This window comes from Caenorhabditis elegans, chromosome IV, assembly GCF_000002985.6.
Source record: "Caenorhabditis elegans chromosome IV".
NCBI lineage: Eukaryota > Metazoa > Nematoda > Chromadorea > Rhabditida > Rhabditidae > Caenorhabditis > Caenorhabditis elegans.
The window spans coordinates 2,915,993-2,937,600 of NC_003282.8; the positions used below are offsets into that span (position 1 = coordinate 2,915,993).

Genomic DNA, 21,608 nt, shown 5'->3' on the forward strand with positions numbered 1-21,608 from the left:
CGCGCTTGTGTCGATTTACGGGGTCGATTCCCTAAAAAACACATTTCTCGAATTTTGACAGCGATATTCTATTTTTCGTATTCCTTGGTCATTTTTGTACTTAGTTTTAAAAGGTTATTCATTAATAAATTATTTTAATTGAAAAACGACCAGTATTGGCGTGATTTTGATTAGTAAACTCCTGCAGGCGTATTTTCAACAGACTTCAAATTAATGCGCCCGAAAGGCTCGAAAAGCAAACGCGCTCTGTTGAACTCCTTCTGCGCGCGCATTCAAATTTAGTTTTTTCTTTCTTCCAAATATTTTTATACGGAAACAGATAGTTTCACACTGTATTTGCAAATTTTAAAGGCAATTTTTATCAAAAAATTTTTTTTTTATTTAAAAAAAATAAATTCTCAAAAAAATTCCGGTTTTTTTCAAATTCTAAAAACACTGATAAGATTCCAAAATATCATAAGGGTCCCCCCTTATGAACTGAATCTTCAGCTCCAAAGGATCACAAGGGTCCCCCCTTATGAACTGAATCTTCAGCTCCAAAGGATCACAAGGATCCTCCTTTATGATCTGAATCTTCAGCTCTAAAATTTCCCCTCTTATGTTTGAAAAATATTGAAAAATAAATTGTTTTGGAATTTTTTAAAAAAGCGTTTAACTTTATAGAAAACACAACTTTGGTAGTTCTTACAAGTTTGGGCATTCATATTGCATTTTTAGCTAAACAATTAACCAAATTAGAGTTGACTGAGCGTATAGACGTCTTACTTTCTAAGACTTATAACTCTGTTGGTGTTTGAATTAATAAAATGTAGACAATTGAAATGTTGTTGGCAACAATATGAAAAACATTTTGTTAGTGGGTACTTTCTAGTTATCTTTAGTGGCTGCGGAGATGTGAGCTCCAAGACAACCAAAATATGCTAGATCTGTGCTCAACATTATCTCAGTTCTGGACAAAGATGAAAAGATGCCTACAACTATGAAAACGTTTATTGCTTCAAGCTTAACATGGTTGTAGTTGAAGGCTTTTTGATACCTCCCTTCTAGAATTGGATAAATCCGTTTTAAGACAGGAGGTTTTATTGTTCAGAGCCCCAAGGAATGTCGGTTTGACTTATAGAAAACACCTATTTTGGCAAGAAAATGTATAGAAACAACCAAGTAAGTGATTTCTATATCTCATGAATATTTGAAAATTTTTGAAAAAAATTTTTTTTCAATTTTTTCAGAAAAAAAATCCAAAGGGTCCCCCCTTACAAAAATTTTCAAAACTTTTTTCGAAAATTTTTTTTGAAAACTTTTCAGATTTTGGTTGGATCTTATAAAAAATGCAATTTTGGTTGTTTTTTCAGTTTGGATGTTCAGAACACAATTTCAGTCAAAAACCTAAGGTATAGTAGAACTCCTATGTATGTAAATCGAATTCACTTTGGATGCTTACACTCAAAATAATAAAACTGCGTGGCGTGTACTGCAGATTTTCAGAGATTTAAGCCGCGCCCACACTCCTGCTATGCGCGCGCACAGTATTTGCAAGTGCGGCGCGCGCAATTCTCAACTAGTTTTTTATTACCGGTACAGAGAGTGTAGATAGTTAGAGAGTGGCAGACATCCGGGACCCAAAGGGGAGGGGCGCGGGGAAGAGACGAAACGATTTACGAGGTGTCGGTTTACGGAGCATTTCTCTTGATTTTTTTTCTTTAGCGCAGACCGATTTTCTTCTAATTTCTGTTGTTTTTATCCATTTTTCTTCCTCTTTTTTTTGTTTTCTTGTAAAAAATGATTTTTTGAATAAAGATAATATGTTTTTAATGTGTTTTCTGTTTATTTTTTATGGAAAATTGAAAGGATACACCCTCACTAGCTTTTCTGCATTTTTAATCCTCTTTTTCAGCAATTTCAGGTAATTCGCCGGTTTTTTCATTTTATAAATTGCTGAAAAATTTTTCCTTTCAATCCTTTCAATTTTCCATAAAAAATAAACAGAAAACACATTAAAAACATATTATCTTTATTCAAAAAATTATTTTTTACAAGAAAACAAAAAAAAAAGAGGAAGAAAAATGGATAAAAACAACAGAAATTAGAAGAAAATCGGTCTGCGCTAAAGAAAAAAAATCAAGAGAAATGCTCCGTAAACCGACACCTCGTAAATCGTTTCGTCTCTTCCCCGCGCCCCTCCCCTTTGGGTCCCGAATGTCTGCCACTCTCTAACTATCTACACTCTCTGTACCGGTAATATTGCTTTTTGCTCCCATTTTCTTGTCAAATACTGTTATTTTCTTGAAAATTGTTCACTTTCCAGGTGTTTTTTGTGTTCAAAAATGAAATAAATAATTTTGTTTCGAGAAAAACACTGTGAACTATCCGTTTTTATCGATTTTATCGCTATTTCGAAGTTAATTTCACGTTTTCTTCAAAAATTCTCAATTTTTCCCTCAATTTCAGGGGACTTTCAATGCAATTACGAAGCATACATCATGAGCCGAAAATGCAGTACTTTGACGCGTTCAAACCAAGCTCTGCATCGAGAAGTGGTTGTATTTTCAGCCATATTTTGAAAATCTTCAGTACCAATCCATGTATAGGTAGGGAATTTGGCCTAGAAGTCGAATTTTAAAGAAAAAAATGTTTTCGAAGCATTAATGAAAGTTTCTTTTTCTTCCAATTTCTGGATTTTCTAACACTACAAAAATTCACAATTTCAGGTTAAACATCTCGATTGAGCCGATAAATCAAAATGGGCGATGGATATCCAAGACCAACGACAACAAGAAGCTCGGCGGGACCCAGAAACATGCAGTACAAGGATGAGAACACATGGTTTTCAAAAAAAAATCAGAAATATGATAAAATGTGTTTAAATTTTTAGGCTAGCAGATGCTGCAGCTGACGGAGACGGCTGGAAGGATCCATCAATCTCAGAGACGGGTCATAAACCGATCTCAGAATGCGGCAAGACTACGATCGGCTTGTGGTGTATGAGTCCAGCATTGGTTAGTACAATATGAGTCCTATAATTCTACAAAACGAATACAAAAATTAAATTTTAATTGTGAAAATCGAATTTTCAGTCCTTCTTCGACGCATTCAACAAAACACGATCGATAGTCCTCGCAACCCTGCTCCCAATGGCAAGAACCGACTTGAATGACAAGAAGCGAGCTTGGTGTTCGAATAAAACGAAAAGTAAGTAGAACTCAACAAAAAAACAAATAAAAATTAGTGAATAACAAATTGTCGTTTCAGATTCCATCAAGCAATGCTTCATCGTCTTCATCTTCGGATTCGAAAGGAGATTCGGCGATGGTCGTCACTGTCACTACTTGAATGACAAGAAGCGAACCGATTTGAGGACTTTTCCGAGTGGTTTATCGAGACTTTGAGACTGGAAGGAGCTTTTATTGGCCACTATTTAAATTATGAGGCTGTTAACTACTAATTTCCAGTCAAATAGAGTTAATGTTTTTAATAATTCCAGGCTGCACCCGTGACCATCTTCGAGACTGTTCCAGGCAACTTTGAGTCATGCACTAATACATCGGAGCTAGGATCCATTTTAAAGCAGTCGATTTCAACGGGAGCTCTCTTATCTACTTGGCCCAAAACAGAAACTAATTTTCCATTTTGGTATTTCATTAATTAATAGATACCTTGAGATGATCTCAATCAATAAAACCTTGAAATCTTTACATATTCTAGTTGTTCCCTGCCCAAATTATCAATTGATTTCTCATTGTAGATGTTTTTTTTTAAACTTTTCTGTAATAAAAATTATAATTTAAGAAAATGTCGCGTGATCCGAACATTTCTAGAGAACAACTGATACGAGTAAAAGGTATATTATTCATTTAATAAAATAAGCAAAAATCATGGTACAACTGAGAATTTGCACAGATGGTGGACGTGGAGAGTCGAGAGTTGTCGGAAGGTCGATCGGTTTTGTAGCCAAACCAGCACAGAGATCGGCTGGAACCGAAGTACATCCATTGAGCTTTCCCGATCTAATGCGCTGCCAGCAGGTCGGCCCCGATCTTCCGTCCATTTCGGATTCCGGCACACAATGTAGTTTTGACTCTGAAAAAGGAAAAGAGATTATTGATGAGGTAGAATATTACGGGAACACAAAATTCTGAGAATACGTATTGCACAACATATTTGACGCGCAAAATATCTCGTAGCGAGAACTACAGTAATTGAGAAAAAAAAATGAGAAAATTCATTTCAAAAATCTAGAACCCGTAAATCGACACAAGCGCTACAGTAGTCATTAAAAGAATTACCGTAGTTTTCGCTACGAGATATTTTGCGCGTCAAATATATTGTAAAGTACGCATTCTCAGAATTTTGTGATTCCATAATATATAAATTAGCCGAGATAAAATTTAAAGTATTTTTAGATGAATTCTGTGTTTGCTAGAATCAGAAAAGCTATTTGTGAAATTGACCCGAGTTCCTTTCCTAGTCTAGATTCACTCAAATACACCAAAAACCGCGGAGGAGATTATGAGAAACGTCCGGGAGGTCTTGGATATTCTGAAGGAAAAAATGGGATCTGATTCGAAGCACACATTCCTCAACAACACTGTTACTGCAACTGCTCAATTTTGTGGAATTCATAGAGACACTGTGAAACGTCGCACCCCGGAACGAAGCCAGCAACCAAGGAAACGTATTTGTGAAATGAGCAAGAAGGAACGGTATCGAAAGGAAGTTTCAAAACTTTCTTTGGTGAAACGGCTTCAGCTCACAAAGTACATCCATGGGCTCTGGTGTGATGGGAAAGACGTGGTTATTGAATCCTTGCAGAGTTGGGCAGAATCGAATATTCAGTGGAACAGAGGATCTACAAGTTTGAGATTTGTGATGCGTGGTTTGGGATTTGTGTACAGAAAGAAGAATCACAACACCATCGTTGACGAAAGGCTAGATATTGTGAAGAACAGAAATATTTATCTGAAAATTAAAGAAGAATTAGATGTGAAGAAGTACTATATTGGATCTTGTGACGAGACATGGGTCTACGCGGGAATGGTCAGTGTTTATGGTTGGCAGCATGGTGATGGAGAAATGTACAAGAAGGCAAGATTAGCTGACATGGAAAACCCCCAATCAGGGCCTCAAAAGGGTAAAAACAAGGGAAGAAGAGGAGTGACAGCAGCAGTTACCGTATCCGTATAGTGACCGTATCGTTGATCCAGAATGAAAATTTGTGGGAATTCATCGCACTCATCTCCAAATATTCCACACAATTCATATTGAAACATCGCAAGATCGTTTCCTTCTGCCAGTAAAGTGAATGCTTTGAATAAATTCGCGACCAAATCGGCATCTTCAGTGATGAAGATACGCTCTGTTTCAATTTCACGGTCTGGGTGGAGCAAAGCGTCAATCAAAATGAGGAAATCGAAAACTTCAACACCTTCAATAGTAAATTCGATCAAAGAGTTGGGTAGTGCTCCGATGTCATGGAAGAGCTCACGAGGAACAATATAAAGCATCAATCCATCGCAAGTTCTCAAGATTTCGTGTCGATTAATCACATCCAGCAAATCCAAATTGTGACCTCCAGAGAGATAAATGAGCAATGGCGTGCTCTTTGGATCGATTAATCGATCGGTAAGCGACGACCAATTCCGTACATATTGAACCATGAACTTCTTGAAGGATTCCGGCAGCTCAGGTACACAGTCTTCATCTGGAAGATTCAACCATTTAACATGGATCTGCGGATGTCGTCCATTGAGTTGCGCTCTCGTCAGAGTGTGTGGGGCTTCGAACTGAAAATGTATTCATTGAAATATCCGTTCTCTAGAATAGTTATCGATTTTAGTGAGAAAAAAACCAAAAAGTTATCATTATTAGATTTAAAATGGCGAAAAATTTTCGATTTGAGAAAAAAAAACGAATTTTTCGTTTTTATTTTCAAAAGAATTTAGTAAAATACTTAAAACCGACACCCTCGTCTAGAATGGCAAAAATTCATACATTGTTCCTAGCACCAAGTTTGTATTTCACTCCATTGACAGAGATTGTACTACGATTGAATTCCAGCTTCTTGATAATCAGAGGTTGCGATTTTTCGATCTTTACAAGAGATGGGCATTGTGCGGCCAGTCGGAATCTGAGAATTATGTATTTAGTTAATTACAGAAACTGTTTGTCTCACCTTTTATTCGCCTCCAAGTGTTTGATAATGCACTGCATGGATAGATAGGTGAGTGGCTTCGAGTCCATGTTTGCAGAAATCTGAATTAAAAATTTTTTATCGGTAATTGCTTCAAATTTCGCAAGAAAAACATGAAAAAACACAGTTAAAATTCGAAAAATCGAAAGAAAAATCAAAAAGCTACAGTTGAACACATCGCGATGAAACCCATGCAACAAGATACTGTGTGTCCCTTTAAATTTACAGTAATATCAGCGTGCATTTTTTCGGCATTTCTCACTTTCGGCAATCGGCGATTCAGGCAGTTTCCAGTTTTTAAAATTTCTATCACAATATCTACTATTTATTCTTCTATTTATTCTTGCATTTTTTCCGGTTGAAAACCATCAGGCTACTGCTGGAAATGCCTTCAAAAATTTCTCAAAAATTCTCAAAAAAAATAACGACTTTATTCAAAAAATCATCAAAATTTCCAAAAGAGAAAAAAAAATCAATTTCGATGGAAGAAGATTTTCTGGAAACTGGGAGAAAAAAAGAAGAATTTAAATTAAATGGACGACGACGGTTTGATGAGGATCGTGAGACAACAGAGACAAAAAAATTTTTTAAAAAATTCAATGGGATGGGGAGGAAATTGTAGAATTTCGAGACAAAAAACCGGGCGGGGACAAAAAAAATCAATATTTAGATATATAGTAGAAGATGGGGAAAATCGAGATTTTTATGCAATTCATACAATTTATTGGAAGTTCGTAAGGGGGCGGGAAAAGGCGGGACAAAGAGCAGGCTGAGAGAATTTCGAATTTTTTTTTGTTTGATGTGATTTTTTGTAGTTGTTCTAGAGGCGAGCTTCGGAGACGATCAGGCTTCTGAAAAAAAATTATTAATTTATTTTTTAAATTGTTAAAAAAAATTTATTAAAATGCATATTTATTGTTGGGTCCCACAGCGAAAACTAGGAAAATCTACTGTTTTCAGAGCCGAAATCGAAAATTCGAAGGGTCGATTTACGCAGCCCGTGTACTCCTCGAGGAGAAGTGGGAATGATTTTTATACAGTTTTTTAACATTAAAACTACCAAAAAAATGGCTCATAAATTCAATTTCCAGCTGAAAACTGCTTTTAAGACACTAAATACTTCGATTTTCACTGAAAAACTGGAATTTAGCGCTAAAGTTGTTATAGTTATGTAAAATTTGTGGAAAAGTCGATGCGAAAACGGTCCAAAATCAATCATTTTAGCGCAATTTTGGAGCAAAAATCGAAAAATCGAACTAGAAACCTCCGAAATTGGCACATGTCGATTTACGCAGCTCGTGTACTCCCCGCGGAGAAGAGGGGTGAAGCACATGGATTTTGAGGCGAAAATTGTTGATGTTGGCCTATTTTTTCCTGATTTGAATCTTTAAATCACCAATTTAGGTCTAAATTATAGTGTTTCTGATAAATTTTTATTTTCGATTTTTTAAAGGTTGAAAAACTAAAAAAAATTCGAAAATAAAAATTTATCAAAAAAGCTATAATTCCGAGCAAAAATTGATGATTTAAACGTTCAAATTAGAAAAAATAGGCCAAAATCAATAATTTTCACCTTAAAACCCGTTTTTTTCACCCCCACTTCTCCTCGGGGAGTACACGAGTTGACGTAAATCGACATGCGCCAATTTCAGGGATTTTTAGTTCGATTTTTCGATTTTGGCTCCATAATTGCGCTAAAAGTATTGTTTTTCGCCGTTTTCGTCGACTTTTCCTGAAATTTTACTTAAATATAGCAAATTTAGCCGTAAATTACAGTGTTTTCCGTGAAAATCGATATTTTTAGTGGCGTAAAAGCAGTTTTCGGCTGGAAATCGGATTTACGAGCCATTTTTTGATAGTTTTAATGTTAAAAAGGTCAAAAACTGTATAAAAATCATTCCAACTTCTCCTCGGGGAGTACACGATCGGCGTAAATCGACATGAGGTCGAATTTTCGATTTTGGCTTCAAAAGAATTGCAAATTTTCATCGATTTCGTGGCGAGACCCTAGATATATTACTGACGAGCATAGTTCATCGTCCATTGTTTTGCAGTCTTAATCGCCTCGGCCTCATTCGTTTTCCATTGCTCGGCGACATCAGTTGCCAGTGGATCTTCCGGATTTGGAGCCGAAAGAAGAGCCTGAATCGACAGAAGAACCGTGCGAATTTGAAGAGCCGGCGACCATTTATCTGAAAAATTGGGCATTTTTTTTCGAGAAATTCATGTGAAAAAGCTCAAAATGAGCAGTTTTTCGAGATAATTCGCATTAAAATAGCCGAAAAATTGAACTTTTCTATGGATAATTTGATTAAAATGCGCAAAAAATGAGATATATCTATCGAAATGCTTTCTTTTGGAGTAATTTTTCGATAAAAATTGGAAAAAATGCGCAAAAATAAAGAAGTTTTCGAAGAAATTACACGAAATTTGTAATTAAAAATCGAATTTTACTATCTCTCCATTGAAATTACTAAAAAATCAGATTTTTCAGCAATTTTAACAAGAAATTCGCTTTAGAATGATTAAAAATAGCTAATTTCGATCATAAATTGAAAATGTCCCTCGAAAACTGGGGGTTCGCCGAAATTTTCGCAATTTTGAATAAAAATTGCCAAAAAAACGCCGTTTTCCGAGATTTTCGATGAAATTTGGTTAAAAATGCGCAAAAATGATACATTTTCGCAGTTTCTTTGAAAAAAATTTCACAAAAAGAGGGTTTTTTAAAATTAAATTTCGAGAAATTCGCATTCGAATGCACCTAAATATATTTATTAGAACAAAAAAAAACACGATTTTTCTCGAAATTTCGTCTATTTTGTCAAAAAACGCTCAAAATAAGCTGTTTTTGATCCATTTTTCCCATTAAAATGCGTAAAAATTCATATTTTTTGGATTATTTTCTCATTATGCGAAAAATGAGCATGAAATTCGGATTTATACGCTCAAAAAGAGCTAAATTTGATTTAAATATTAAAAAATACAAAAAATTCATCTAAACTCGTGAATATTGTTGAAAATGGGCTGTTTTTCGAAAAATTTCAAGTAAAAATATCCAAAAAAGCTAGATTTCTGAATTTTATCAATAAATTTGTGTTAAAACAGTGTAAAAATAGCAAATTTCGATGAAAATTCAGAAAATTCTCTAAAAATAATTGATTAAAACGCTAAAAACCGTTTTTTAAAAAATTTTTTCACTAATTTTTCAAAAAAAGGGGAAAATCTATTCACCCTTGAGAATATCGAGACAAATTCTGCCGAGTTTATCAATATTCGGATGATAGATCTTTGTCATGAATCGAACTTTCGGTGCAGCCATCGGATACTCTTCCGGAAGGAAAAGCTCCAACTTGAAGACACCACCAGCAAATGGAGAATCGTCTGGCCCGGCTATCATGACATGGAAGTATCTGGCGTTGCTCTCGTCTGGATTTGCCGATATTCCGGGAACCGGATCCGCGAGAAGTCGTTGTGTCTCTTTGATGATTCGACGCGGAAGTTGCCCGGCCATTCTGCAAGAAATTTTATTGTGTGTTTTGGGGCTTTTAAGCTGATTTTTCTATTAGAAAAACGGATTTTTGAGTGCAAAATGGTGAAAACTGAATAAAAAAATATATATAAATGTATAAATTTTGGCTGAAATAAAAGAAAAAAGACTAATAATTCAAGGTTTTTTAATTAAAAATCAAAGTTTTTTCTCGAAATATCGGAAAAGGGCCATTTTCCGCAAAAAAAAAGTTAAAATATCTAATTTCCTAGGGGAAACTATGAATTTTTACTTTAAAAAACTGTTTTCCTCGAATTTTCAACGTAAACATCGGCCAAAAATCGATAAAATTGTGTTTTTGGCATTTCCAACCAAAAAAATGCTCGTTTTTAGCGATTTGGAATAATTTTTTTGGAAAAAAAAATCGATTTTGGTGCAAAATAATAGCAAAATTGGATTTTTGTGCAGTTTCCATGGAAAAGTGGAATAAATTTGATGGTTTTTGAGTGATTTTAGAGCTTTTCCCAGCGAAAAACTGTTTTTCTGTTAAAAATTCAACAATTAGACGGATTTTTGAGTGCAAAATGGTGAAAACTGAAGAAAAAAATGTATAAATGTATAAATTTTGGCTGAAATAAAAGAAAAAAGACTAATAATTCAAGGTTTTTTAATTAAAAATCGAAGTTTTTCTCGAAATATCGGAAAAATGCCATTTTTTTTAGTACAAAAAGTTAAAATATCTAATTTTCTGCGGGAAACTATGAATTTTTCAATTAAAAAACTGTTTTCCTCGAGTTTTCAACGTAAACGTCGGCCAAAAATCGATAAAATTGGGTTTTTTGTGATTTCCAACATTAAAAAACGCTCGCTTTTCACGATTTCGAATAATTTTTTTGGAGAAAAAAATCGATTTCGGTGCAAAATAATGGCAAAATTGGATTTTTGTGCAGTTTCCATGGAAAACAGTGATGAAATCGCATATTTTTGCAGAAAACTGACATTTTGGAGTAATTTTAATCAAAAATAAACGCAAAAATGTGTATTTTTGACGTTTTTGGCATTACGAATTCGTTATTTTTGCGGAAAATCGATATTTTCAGCACCAAAATGTTGAAAAAGACGCGTTTTCTACGGGAGCTTTCAGTTTTTCATCTGAAAATATGTAAATTCACCGGTAGTTTGAGTGAAAAAATCAATTCAACAGTGAAATTTCGAAAAAATAGGATTTATGTGCATTTCAGAGTGAAAATTGGCATTTTTGACGTATTTTCCATCAAAAATAATGCCAAAAACTGAATTTTCGACGTTTTGAGCATTTTGAAAACGCTAAATTCGAGAAAATCGATATTTTCAGCAAAAAAACGCTGTAAATTCTCGTTATCCACGCGAAATCTTAATTTTTATACTAAAAATGTATAAATTTAACGGTAATTTAAGTAAAAAATCAATTCCTTTGCGAAATTTTTAGAAAAATTGGATTTCTGTGCATTTCCCAACGAAAACTGTTATGAAATCGCATATTTTTGCGGAAAAATCACATTTTTCGGTAATTTTAGTAGAAAATATCGCCGAAAATTGATTTTTCGGCGTTGAAAAAGCTGAAAATGGGTATTATTTTCCATTTTTACGTATTTTCCATCAATAATAACGTTTCGAAATCGATAAAATTGGTTTTTGGAGGTTTTTAAGGTGAAAATCGATATTTTCAGCCTAAAAATGCCAGTTTTCGACCGTAAATCTTCGAAAATCACATTTTTAAACTGATTTATTTCCTGGAAAACCTAGAAAAAAGGTAAAATAAATTATTAAAAACCGGATTAGAACCGAAAAATTGGCAAACTGAGGGAAAATCAGGGAAAAAAGCTTCATTTGACCAGACCAGTGGGAGGAAGATGATGATGAAACACGAAAAAATTAAGGGGGGGGGGGGAAATCAATAAATAAATTATTATTAATAAAAAATAGATTTCAACAAGTAAAATTGCAATAAAAACACACACGCTAAAAACACGATTATCACATGTAGAACGGCATGAAAAAAAAATCACAGCTCTTCTTTGACATATTTCGGCTTAAGCTCCTCGATGCGCTTGATGAGCTCGGCCTTCTCGGTGCATCCCTTGCACACCTCTCCCCACTCGCCGAGAATGTTTTTCAGCTCTTTCACGCGCATTTTCTTCAAATCGATCGTCTTCCAGTCGAGTGGCTTGTCTGTGAAATTTGGGGATTTATTTATTTTTTTTTTTTGATTAAAAGCGAGATTATGCGCCAAACGAACCGTATTTAAGCTCACAAATCTGAGCATCCTTGCCCTTGAGCTTCTCCAAACAGACTTTTTCCGTTGGCATCGACCAACTGAGCGGCTTGGTGACCTCGTTCATGATGGAAGTGGCCGATTCTGGGAGTGCGCCGATGTAGAAGCACTGAAAATGGATAAAAATTAAAAATTTTAAAGGAAAATTAGATTAAATCATTTAAATCTTTAAATCCCCTACAAATTTGTTCTCCTTGTTGCGAGTGGTCTCACAATGCTCTCTGATCACTTTTCCGATGGCATCTGGCTTGGATTTGTCGCCGGCCGGCACTTTTGCCATCACATCGTCCAGAACCTTTTTGCAGACTGAAAATTTCGCGATTTTTTATTAGATAATTAAGTAATTAAGCTTTCTCAAATTTACAAACCTTCACATTGTGGAGCAGCAGCCGAGGCGACGACAATCACCAGGGAGATGAGAAGGACGAGTCGGCTCATCTGCTGGAAAAAACAGGGATTATTACGGGGTTTTCAGGGCTCTGAGAGTGTAAATAGCGGGAAAACTGAAAAAAAAAACCAACAAATTATGCAGAAAAATAGAATAAAAAGACAAAAGAAAGCGGAAAAAACGGAGAGAAAATAGAGAAAAAGCGAACGCAATTCGAGAAAATAAGCTGACGTGTTTGCGCGCACCGCGGGCGCGTCAGCACTCTCCTTGGCGCGTTTCTCGATGTGGACGTCAGCGTTAACGTTGACTTTTGGAATTAATTTTGTAATTTATTCGGGCTGATTCGCAGTGAAAAACGATATTTTCCATTGAGAAAACCTCAAAAATAGTTAGAAAATCGTATTTTCCAACTAAAATTAGCATTAAAGATCGCGGGAAACATGAAAATTTGCATAAAACTTCACTTTTTACAGGTTCGCAAAATTTAAAATAAAAATGTTTGAAAATCAGATTTTTTAAAAAATCTTTTCTTGGTCCAGAACGAAATTCAGGTCTCGCGTGGAAGGGATTTTAAAGTCGATTTGGCGGTTCCCGTGGAGATCGGGTCATGGTGCATCGATCAAAATACTTTCTTCTTGTATTATAGGTTTTGTACCATTTTCAGGGGGTTTTCCAGAATTTCCAGAACCAAAAAATCCAAGAATTACAAGAAAATTCGATTTGAAAACACTAAAAAGAAGAAAAAGCGATTTCGAATTCAAAACTACTACTGTAGAGGGGTACTGTAGTCTGAAAATTTGCACAGTTCGCGTTGGGAACACAATATATTCTATTAATAGGCACATCTTGATAAAAACCTGGAATTTTTACGGTTAAAACTAAGTTTTTCAACAGAACATATTCGTGAACTTTCTTGATAAACTCGGTTCTATTTACGTGAAATTTTTAGTTTTTAACAAATTCCACATTTTTATTATATTTAATGCCACGTCATCGCAAAACTAATATCGGAACATTGAGGTTAGTTTAACAGTTTTTTTTCAGTCGAAGAAAAGTTGTGAGTTTTTTTTCTAAAAACATTGTATTCTTTTTTGCTGATATGAGGGTTCTCGAAAAGTTGGTGGCCGAGTTTTCTTCTGCGCGGCCGCGAATAAATAATTTTTTTCAAAGAAAAAAATTAGATTGGCAGGATTTAATGAAATTAGTTTTGAAAATTTTCAGGTTACTTTTTGACCATTATAAAATTTTTTGGTGGCCGAGTTTTCTACACCGTTTGAAAAATTAGTCCGTCGTCCCAACGCAAATAAACTGTGTCGTAAAGTTTGCCTTCTGAGAAAAATCTTTAGGGGTAAATATTTCAAGTTTCTGTGTAAATTTTTGACGCGGGAATTAAAATTTTTTCCCTTTTTTTCAAAGTTAGTTTAAAGATTTGCCCGTGTGGTAGAATTGGACTCATCTCACTAGATTCTCACTATAGGTTCAACCAAAATTTTACAGCTCTGCCCGCATATAAATTGTTCGGAAATTCAGATTTGCATTGTACACTGCAACATTTTCCTCACGAGGGAAGAGGAAAAGTGGTTTCTAGGCCATGGCCAAGGGGCCGATAAGTTTCAGCGGCCATTTATCTTGCTTTGTTTTCCGCCTGTTTTCTTTCGTTTTTCATCGATTTTTTTCGTTTTTTCTTAATAAAACTGATAAATAAATATTTTTTGCAGATGCTAAAACAATTTCCAAGTAAAAAAATCATGTATTCAGTGGGCAAGCAGCGGTGAAAGTGGGCATTGTAATATAATGGATTACGGGAATACAAAACCTAAATTTTTTCTTAAACATGATACATATGCTGCTTAAATGCTGAGACTACCTGATTTTCATAACGAGACCGCTGAAAAAGTTTTGAGGTTTCCAAAATTCAACTATTTTGGTGAAAAAGTCGAGATTTTCGCACAAAAAGTTGAATTTTGAAAACCTCAAAACTTTTTCAGCGGTCTCGTTATGAAAATCAGGTAATTTCAGCATCTAAGCAGCATATGTATCATGTTTAAGAAAAAGTTTAGGTTTTGTATTCCCGTAATCCATCATGTTGCATTGACCACTTTCACCGCTGCTTGCCGACTGAATACATAATTTTTTTACTTGGAAATTGTTTTAGCATCTGCAAAAAATATTTATTTATCAGTTTTAATAAGAAAAAACGGGAAAAAGCTGTGAAAAGCAAAAGAAAACAGGCTCAAAACAAAGCAAGATAAATGGCCGCTGAAACTTGTCGGCCCCTCGGCCATGGCCTAGAAACCACTTTTCCTCGTCCCTCGTGAGGAAAAAGTTGCAGTGTAGCGCAACACAATTCCCTTGGAAAAATTCAAAAGAAATTCCTGGTTTCATGAAGTCTCTAACTTCTTTTGTGCACCAGAATTTCATTTTAGTCTAGTGGTTTTGTTTTTGAAAAATAAATAGGTTTTTTGTGATAAATGCACATTTTATCATATTACTTCTGGAATTTGCGGAATTGCACATGGTGTCAGGCTGTCCCATTGGATCTCGAGTTCTGTTGGAAGAATTTGAGATTTTATTAGTTGAAAATATGTATTTTTTGAGTCGCCATTACTTTTTTTGACAAGTTTTGAGAACGTCTCAGTACGAAATTTGGTAGTTTCTGGACTATTTTAGGGCTAAAAAAGCAAAAAAGCAAAGTCTCATAACATATTTCACACCTTTTTTGGTTTTACAGCCCTTCTTTTCTCCGCATATAAATCGCTCCGAAATTTAATTTGCAAATAAAAATTGTGTTTCTCGTGAGACAGACATGGCATTTTCCAGTGAAAAGTGCACAAACAAATGGTTCAAAATACCAAAAAGAGTATAATAATTCCCTTTCCTCCTATCTATATTTGCGTCTGTCTCTTCCACCCCATAGAAACAGTGCCCCCCCTACCACCGCCCGCTGTGTTGCTGCTTCGTGGCTTTTCGTCTCTGCTTCTTTCAATTCTCTCACTCTTTTCTTCTCTCCCATGCCACGCCCCCACCCGTTCCTATCTCTGATTCGGAATCTTTTGAAGGCGACGACGTGGTTCTTCGAAGCCGCCAGCAGCACTACTCATCAAGGAATCCATGTTCGTCGGCGTGTTTTACGGTCTTGCAGCCGTATGTGGCCTGCTCTATTTTTACACACGATCCGCCACCGAGTCAAACGATGATCCAAAGTTTAAGAGCTTCCAGAGAACCTATCTTATTGTGTATATGATGGCTGTTGGTAGGTTATTATTTTTTTAGTTTGGGGTTGCGGGGGATTTGGATTAGCGGGAAAACAGGTGATTGTTCGATTTTTTTGTTAGAATTTTTTCAATTTTTAGACCTTTTTTAGACCTTTTTTAAACCAACAAAAAAGGTTAAAGTCGTTAAAAACCACTCTTATAATGCTACAACGTCTAGAAATATCATTATAAAATTTTTCATAAAAATGTTGAAATTGTTTTATTTACAGTCAAAATGTGGTCAGTTTTAACTTATCATAATTAAGGGAGTCGACCAAAAAAAATTTTCCTTTGACGATTTTATATATTGAATGCATTGAAAGCATTTGTATTCAAACATTCTAGGAGTTCTAGGAACTTGAAATTTCTCAAAAATTACATTTATTGGGAAATTTAGCAATTTACCAAAACTTTGACTGAAATATATTTAAAAAAAGCTAACTAAATTTTTTAAAAAGTTTAAAAAAATCCTAAAATTGGCTCCTCCCATAGCTTGGTTTTTGTGCTCAATTTTAATTATATTTTCCCTGAAGTTAAAAAAAAAAATCAAAGACCGAATCATTGTGTTAACATGAATAAAAAAAAAAGGATTTATTGTTAAAAACCACCAAACTTTTTTTTTCGAATATTTTCTTTGTATTGAAAACAAAATGTTCACATTTTTTGACTGCCAAATATTTTCCCCCGAAATTGAAAAAAATGTACCCTTAGGCAGATATTTCTGTTATCTTTGGTTTTATGAAAAATTGTCAATTGACAAAATATGTATTATCTAATTTTCTTTATTTTTGTAGTTTGAAAATTTTTAATATCTCTAAAAAGAGCCGAGATATAAGCTTTCAAAGTTGAAGAATCAAGCCTAAAAAAGCCTAAAAATTTCAGCCGGTGACTGGCTCCAAGGACCTCATGTCTACGCGTTGTACGAGTCATATGGAATGTCTAAACATCAGATTGAAATTTTATTTATTGCCGGATTTGGGTCAAGTCTTCTCTTCGGAACCTTCATCGGATCGATTGCTGATAAGTTGTGAGTTTCGGGTTTTTTTTAGTTTGAAAGCCTGTAACTCGAGTACCCGTTGTGCTATCAAAATATTGTCAACTGCAAAAATATTTTTAAAAACATTTTCTATATTTTTGTAGTTGAAAGTTTTTTTGTACTTTTATTAGCCGCGGAGATATGAGGCTTAAAGTTTTAAAAACTTAACTTTTTAAAAAATTTTTTTGAAAACTTGACCTTCATAAAAATAATCATAGCACAACTTCAAACTACAAATTAAAATTTTTTGGCAAATAGGCACATTTTTATTGCCTATTCTGTTTCCATTGCCTACATGCCTATGTGCCTACCTACCACCGATTTTTTGCATTTTGGCATGAATACCTAACCCAGTTTCCGTTAACTTTCAATAAACTAGTTTAACTTAACAGTAGGCACTAGGCAAGCACATGGTAGACACCAAGTAGGCAGGCAGGTAGGCTAGGCACTAAAATCACCTTTACATTACAGTGGTCGCCGCAACAACTGCCTGATGTACGCGATTCTGTACGGCGGAGCCTGCATCACCAAACACTTTGGAAATATGCCGGTTCTCATGATTGGACGATTTTTGGGAGGAATCGCCACCTCGATTTTGTACTCTGCTTTCGAGTCGTGGCTCATTTTTGAGCACAATACGGTGAGCCTTCGAATCTGTACTTTTTCGGGTAGGCAGTGTACATGCCTACCTGTCTACCTTCCTTGTGCCTAGATGGCTTTGACTCTGGCGGTTGAAGTTAGGCACGGATATAGGCACTAGGCAGGCGGATTTTTGTGTAGGCCCAAGACTGATGTAGGCATATGTTCAGGCAGAAGCCTGTTGTTGGCCCAAGTGTAGGCACTAAGCAGGCGGAAAAACTAATGCACAAATCTAGGTTTGAGGCAGGCGTACGTACGCATGTAGGTGTGAGCTCCACACAGGCATACCTAGATATCAGGCAGGCAGGTGTAGGCATATATATAGGCGCAAGACAAGGTACACATGGTGACACAAGGCACGCGTAGAAAGGCGTGTAGGCGCAATGCAAGTCAAGATAGGCGTACAAATTTAGGCGCTAGGTAGACGCAGCTACGCCAGTAGGCACGAGGGATTTCCAGGTTCCCTTGGAGGTAGATGTAGGCACGATTGCAGGCACAGAGTAGGCGTGTAGGCATAAGGCAGGCGTAGGCTTCCTGAAAACTTTCCTATTTGTATTTGAAACCTGGAGAAGTCGAATTTAATGTTTAATGTGTGAGAAGAAATAGAACACGAACCGGATCCGTTTCGTATTTTCCTCAAAAATCTCCTCCGAACAGATTTTAATCGCGTGCTATCGCGCAAGAAGATCGTAGTTCCACGGAACAGAATAGAACGACACACTGAAAAAAAGAAAAAATAAAGGGCCCAGTCTGGGTCTTTTTTGAAAAATGTACAGTGGAGCGCACTTACTCAACCGAATATTTTTGCAGCGCGGATTCTCCGACTCTCTCCTGGGAACTGTCTTCTCCAATGCCGCCCTCGGAAATTCGCTGATTGCCATCATTTCCGGAGTTGCTGCTCAATTCGTTGCCGAGAGATTTGGATTTGTGTTGGTTTTCAGAAAGTTTTCAGGCAAATTTATTTTTTATTTCAGTGCCCCATTCGACTTGGCCCTTTCTGTGTTGCTTATCATGGCTGTGATAATCATGAACACGTGGCCAGAAAACTATGGAAATGAGAAGGCACCAGTTAAGGAATCGTTCCAGAAGGCTACTCAGGCTATCAGAGAAGGTAGGGAATTTTTTTGCAGGGCACAGAAAAATGTTTTCTGTGATTTTTTTTTTTGCAAAATAGCTAGTTTTTGATATTTTCTACTCAAAATAACAAACTTAAAAAACTTTGGACAATATATTTATTACCGGTACAGAGAGTGTAGATAGTTAGAGAGTGACAGACATCCGAGAACCAATGGGACGGGGCGCGCGGAAGAGACGATTTGTGTCGATTTACGAAATTTTCCTCGTTGTCATCATTTCGTAAATCGAGACAAATCGTCTCTTCCGCGCGCCCCGCCCCATTAGGTCCCGGATGTCTGTCACTCTCTAACTATCAACACTCTCTGTACCGGTAATAGAGACCACGTGGTGCCAGAGTGTCTCATTTTAGATTGATCTACTTTGATCTACAAAAAATGAGGGAGAAGAGACGCAGAGTTCTCTGTTAATTTCGCATGATTAAGAACGTGCTGACGTCACATTTTTTAGGCACAAAATTCTCGAATTTTTTGTAGATCAAACCGTAATGGGACCGCCTGGCAATACGTGAGAGCCAGATTTAGATTTTTTTTTTCATAAATAATAAAATTCTACTATTTTTCGGAAAAATCATACATTTTCTACCATTAAAGGTGGAGTAGCGCCTGAGGAAAGTGTTCAAAACTTTGACCGGAAATTTTGAAAAATCTAAAATTTTTTGGAGTGTTTTATTATGATATTTGGTCGTTTTAGATTATTATAAATTTATTTAAACAAAATTCCCACTGGCGCCCACCTTTAAAAAATTTAAATTTAAAATTTTTCGATATTTTTTCAACTTTTTCTGATTTTTTTTTAATCTAAAGTTCGTCAACTATTTTATAGCGAGATCAATCTAGACCGAAATACGTACGAGCACCGCCTCAGAGCACCGCCTTTCAGAAAAATTTCCGATTTTCTAATTTTTCTGAAAAACCAAAATTCCATCGCTGTTTGATTTTTATATGTGACGTCACAATTTACACTCGTGACGTCACTCCTGATCGGCTCAACAAATCAAAGTATTAGCCGAACAATTTGTGCAAACATTGTTTGAACAACTGCAAGCTTGAAGCCTAGACTATATTTGAAAAAAATGTAAAAAATACCCCAACTTCCAGATCCCAACGTATTCTGCCTTGGCCTTGTCCAATCGCTCTTCGAAGGATCCATGTACACATTCGTCTTGGAATGGACTCCAGCCCTGTCCCGAGCCGCTGGCGATGTCGGAATCCCGCATGGCTACATCTTCGCCGCATTCATGGTTGCTACGATGATCGGATCCTCGGTCTTCAAGCTTCTTCAGCAACACGAACGTCCTGAAAGCTTCATGAGATATGTGCTCTTGCTCGCCGCGGTCTGTCTTTCAATGCCGATTGTTGCTCCGGACAGCCTTGCACTTGTTTTTGGAGGATTTTTGGTCTTTGAGGTAGTTTATTGTTACAATTTCAATTTGAAGTTCCGCGAAAAAATCAGGAAAAAATTGAGTTTCCTGCCATTTTTAGAAAACTTGAAATTTTCTAAAAACCTGAAAAAATTGAAATTTAGTATTTTTATAAATCCTGAATTTTTGTCATTTAAAATATATAAGAAATGGGAAAATGTTTGAATTTACCGCCAAAAATAATTGATTTTTAAAAAATTTCCCAATAAAAATTGGATTTTTCTCTAATTTTTGAAAGTAAATTTCATTTTGGTGAAATTTTTTTAAACTGAGAAAATTTATCGGAAAATAAATTTTTTTAAAATCCTTTTTTGAACTGCTGAAATTTAAATTTCCCATCAAAAATGAAATTCCCACTGAAAGCTTGAATTATTGTTTTTTTTTAAATTTTGCGCTAGAATTTTTCGAAAATAAGTGAGTTAAAAAATACATTCGAATTAAAATTTTTCGCCGGACCTACTACAAACTACAAACTACATTTATTTTCAGATGTGCTGTGGAATCTTCTGGCCATCAATGGGATGCCTCCGTGGCACCTATGTCTCCGAAGAGACCCGCTCCACGACACTGAACCTGTTCCGTGTCCCCCTAAACCTTATTGTGATATTCATCCTCTGGCAGAACTTCACCATGATCTCCATCTTCAAATTCTGCGTCTTCTTCCTCTTCGCCGCCTCGATTGCTCAGCATGCTCTTTTCATGTAAGCCAATTCTTTTTAGCAAAAAATTTGCATTATCTAAAAATAATTTCAGCCGCACCGAGCACACTCCACGTCATCAAAAGTTGCCGATCAGTGTCGAGGAGGCCGAGAACTTGTGATTTGTGATATGTATCTGTACATTTTTAGACGATTTTTTTAAAATGAGTATTATGGGTTTCTCTTGTTCTATACGTATTCCATTCCATGTTTGTTTTTGCTGGTGATGCTACTATTTTTGTGATTTTAGAATTGGATAATGAAAAGTTATAAATTATTGTTATTTTTTAAGCGATTTTTCTGGTTCTTATTGTCAAAAAACGGCTCCTAGTTTTTGCATACGGATTTTTTTTTGAAATGAAACATGGATCTTTGAACGCAGAGAAGGAACTAGGGCTCCCATGCGGCGTCGCTCAAACGCCGCTCCACGCCGCGATCCAAATCTTTAAAGCGATGCGCGGAACCCAAAAAGTGTCGGACGGGAGCCAAGTTTGCACCAAATAGTGCTGCTATAGGGTATGTCACTATTTGGTGCAAACTTGGATCCCGTCCGACACTTTTTGGGTTCCGCGCATCGCTTTAAAGATTTGGATCGCGGCGTGAGGGCGGCGTAGAGCGGCGTTTGAGCGACGTCGCATGGGAGCCCTAGATGGAACAATGTTAGGAGATTTCAAGTTGGTTTCCGCAACAGTGTAATCCAAAATCTACAGAAATCTTACTGTACCTTAGCGTACGCAACAGGGGTGTTCGGCAAATTTGCCGAGCACGGCAAATTTCAAAAAAGTAGATTTGCCGAATTTGCCGAGCTCGGCAAATTTCGAAATTTGCCGCACACGTAAAAAATTTGACAGTACAATTTTGACTAAAACTGTTGATTTTTTCGCCAAAAATTTAGTAAAGGGACGACAAATTGAGTTATTTTGATGTTTAAGCAGACACACTACACCTAACGTGTTCAGATACCAGAGGTGTGCTAACAATTCAGTAGTTTTGGTGCTCCATAAAACATCAAAAAATATGTAATTTTTCCGAGTTTGTTAAGCACGGC

General features: G+C 35.9%; 5 protein-coding genes across 5 annotated transcripts; 2 read left to right on the forward strand and 3 right to left on the reverse strand.

Moving 5' to 3' along the window:
- The first annotated feature begins 2,448 nt into the window (after positions 1–2,448).
- Y54G2A.50 (uncharacterized protein) lies at positions 2,449–3,791 on the forward strand. The gene is made up of 6 exons (NM_001392276.2): positions 2,449–2,588; positions 2,709–2,823; positions 2,873–2,996; positions 3,075–3,189; positions 3,250–3,430; positions 3,482–3,791. The coding sequence occupies exons 2-5, from the start codon at positions 2,741–2,743 to the stop codon at positions 3,384–3,386; spliced, it is 459 nt and encodes a 152-aa protein (NP_001380098.1). The 5' UTR covers positions 2,449–2,588; positions 2,709–2,740; the 3' UTR covers positions 3,387–3,430; positions 3,482–3,791.
- A 43-nt stretch (positions 3,792–3,834) lies between these two features.
- On the reverse strand, positions 3,835–6,251 carry fbxc-45 (F-box C protein). Its single transcript, NM_067870.4, has 4 exons — positions 6,170–6,251; positions 5,989–6,124; positions 5,169–5,780; positions 3,835–4,077 (listed from the first exon to the last, which is right to left on the reverse strand). The coding sequence occupies exons 1-4, from the start codon at positions 6,235–6,237 to the stop codon at positions 3,871–3,873; spliced, it is 1,023 nt and encodes a 340-aa protein (NP_500271.2). The 5' UTR covers positions 6,238–6,251; the 3' UTR covers positions 3,835–3,870.
- Positions 6,252–6,598: 347 nt separating this feature from the next.
- Positions 6,599–9,699, reverse strand: ubc-13 (Ubiquitin-conjugating enzyme E2 13). Its single transcript, NM_067871.7, has 3 exons — positions 9,419–9,699; positions 8,212–8,379; positions 6,599–7,038 (listed from the first exon to the last, which is right to left on the reverse strand). The coding sequence occupies exons 1-3, from the start codon at positions 9,696–9,698 to the stop codon at positions 7,031–7,033; spliced, it is 456 nt and encodes a 151-aa protein (NP_500272.2). The 5' UTR covers position 9,699; the 3' UTR covers positions 6,599–7,030.
- Positions 9,700–11,524: 1,825 nt separating this feature from the next.
- On the reverse strand, positions 11,525–12,429 carry manf-1 (Mesencephalic astrocyte-derived neurotrophic factor homolog). Its single transcript, NM_067872.9, has 4 exons — positions 12,357–12,429; positions 12,170–12,294; positions 11,953–12,097; positions 11,525–11,885 (listed from the first exon to the last, which is right to left on the reverse strand). Exons 1-4 carry the CDS (start codon positions 12,424–12,426, stop codon positions 11,719–11,721), a joined length of 507 nt encoding a protein of 168 aa, NP_500273.2. The 5' UTR covers positions 12,427–12,429; the 3' UTR covers positions 11,525–11,718.
- A 2,981-nt stretch (positions 12,430–15,410) lies between these two features.
- samt-1 (Molybdate-anion transporter) lies at positions 15,411–20,851 on the forward strand. Its single transcript, NM_067873.9, has 8 exons — positions 15,411–15,629; positions 16,513–16,657; positions 17,138–17,306; positions 18,116–18,234; positions 18,280–18,416; positions 19,540–19,847; positions 20,352–20,563; positions 20,616–20,851. Exons 1-8 carry the CDS (start codon positions 15,488–15,490, stop codon positions 20,680–20,682), a joined length of 1,299 nt encoding a protein of 432 aa, NP_500274.2. The 5' UTR covers positions 15,411–15,487; the 3' UTR covers positions 20,683–20,851.
- Positions 20,852–21,608: the final 757 nt, after the last annotated feature.

What these genes read in the sequence shown, in the direction of transcription:
- Y54G2A.50 (NM_001392276.2), top strand. Translation starts at nt 2,741, where the DNA reads ATGGGCGATGGATATCCAAGACCAACGACAACAAGAAGCTCGGCGGGA. An exon ending in TACAAGGATGAGAACACATG is followed by an intron (nt 2,824 to 2,872) that starts GTTTTCAAAAAA and finishes TTAAATTTTTAG; the next exon opens with GCTAGCAGATGCTGCAGCTG. An exon ending in GTGTTCGAATAAAACGAAAA is followed by an intron (nt 3,190 to 3,249) that starts GTAAGTAGAACT and finishes TTGTCGTTTCAG; the next exon opens with ATTCCATCAAGCAATGCTTC.
- fbxc-45 (NM_067870.4), bottom strand. Translation starts at nt 6,237, where the DNA reads ATGGACTCGAAGCCACTCACCTATCTATCCATGCAGTGCATTATCAAA. An exon ending in AACTTGGTGCTAGGAACAAT is followed by an intron (nt 5,781 to 5,988) that starts GTATGAATTTTT and finishes ATACATTTTCAG; the next exon opens with TTCGAAGCCCCACACACTCT. An exon ending in ACGGTCACTATACGGATACG is followed by an intron (nt 4,078 to 5,168) that starts GTAACTGCTGCT and finishes TTCCTTTTTCAG; the next exon opens with AGTCAAAACTACATTGTGTG.
- ubc-13 (NM_067871.7), bottom strand. Translation starts at nt 9,698, where the DNA reads ATGGCCGGGCAACTTCCGCGTCGAATCATCAAAGAGACACAACGACTT. An exon ending in TTGTCTCGATATTCTCAAGG is followed by an intron (nt 8,380 to 9,418) that starts GTGAATAGATTT and finishes CCAATTTTTCAG; the next exon opens with ATAAATGGTCGCCGGCTCTT.
- manf-1 (NM_067872.9), bottom strand. Translation starts at nt 12,426, where the DNA reads ATGAGCCGACTCGTCCTTCTCATCTCCCTGGTGATTGTCGTCGCCTCG. An exon ending in TGCTGCTCCACAATGTGAAG is followed by an intron (nt 12,295 to 12,356) that starts GTTTGTAAATTT and finishes CGAAATTTTCAG; the next exon opens with TCTGCAAAAAGGTTCTGGAC. An exon ending in GCAACAAGGAGAACAAATTT is followed by an intron (nt 12,098 to 12,169) that starts GTAGGGGATTTA and finishes ATCCATTTTCAG; the next exon opens with TGCTTCTACATCGGCGCACT.
- samt-1 (NM_067873.9), top strand. Translation starts at nt 15,488, where the DNA reads ATGTTCGTCGGCGTGTTTTACGGTCTTGCAGCCGTATGTGGCCTGCTC. An exon ending in GCCGAGAGATTTGGATTTGT is followed by an intron (nt 18,235 to 18,279) that starts GTTGGTTTTCAG and finishes TTTTTATTTCAG; the next exon opens with TGCCCCATTCGACTTGGCCC. An exon ending in GAGGATTTTTGGTCTTTGAG is followed by an intron (nt 19,848 to 20,351) that starts GTAGTTTATTGT and finishes ATTTATTTTCAG; the next exon opens with ATGTGCTGTGGAATCTTCTG.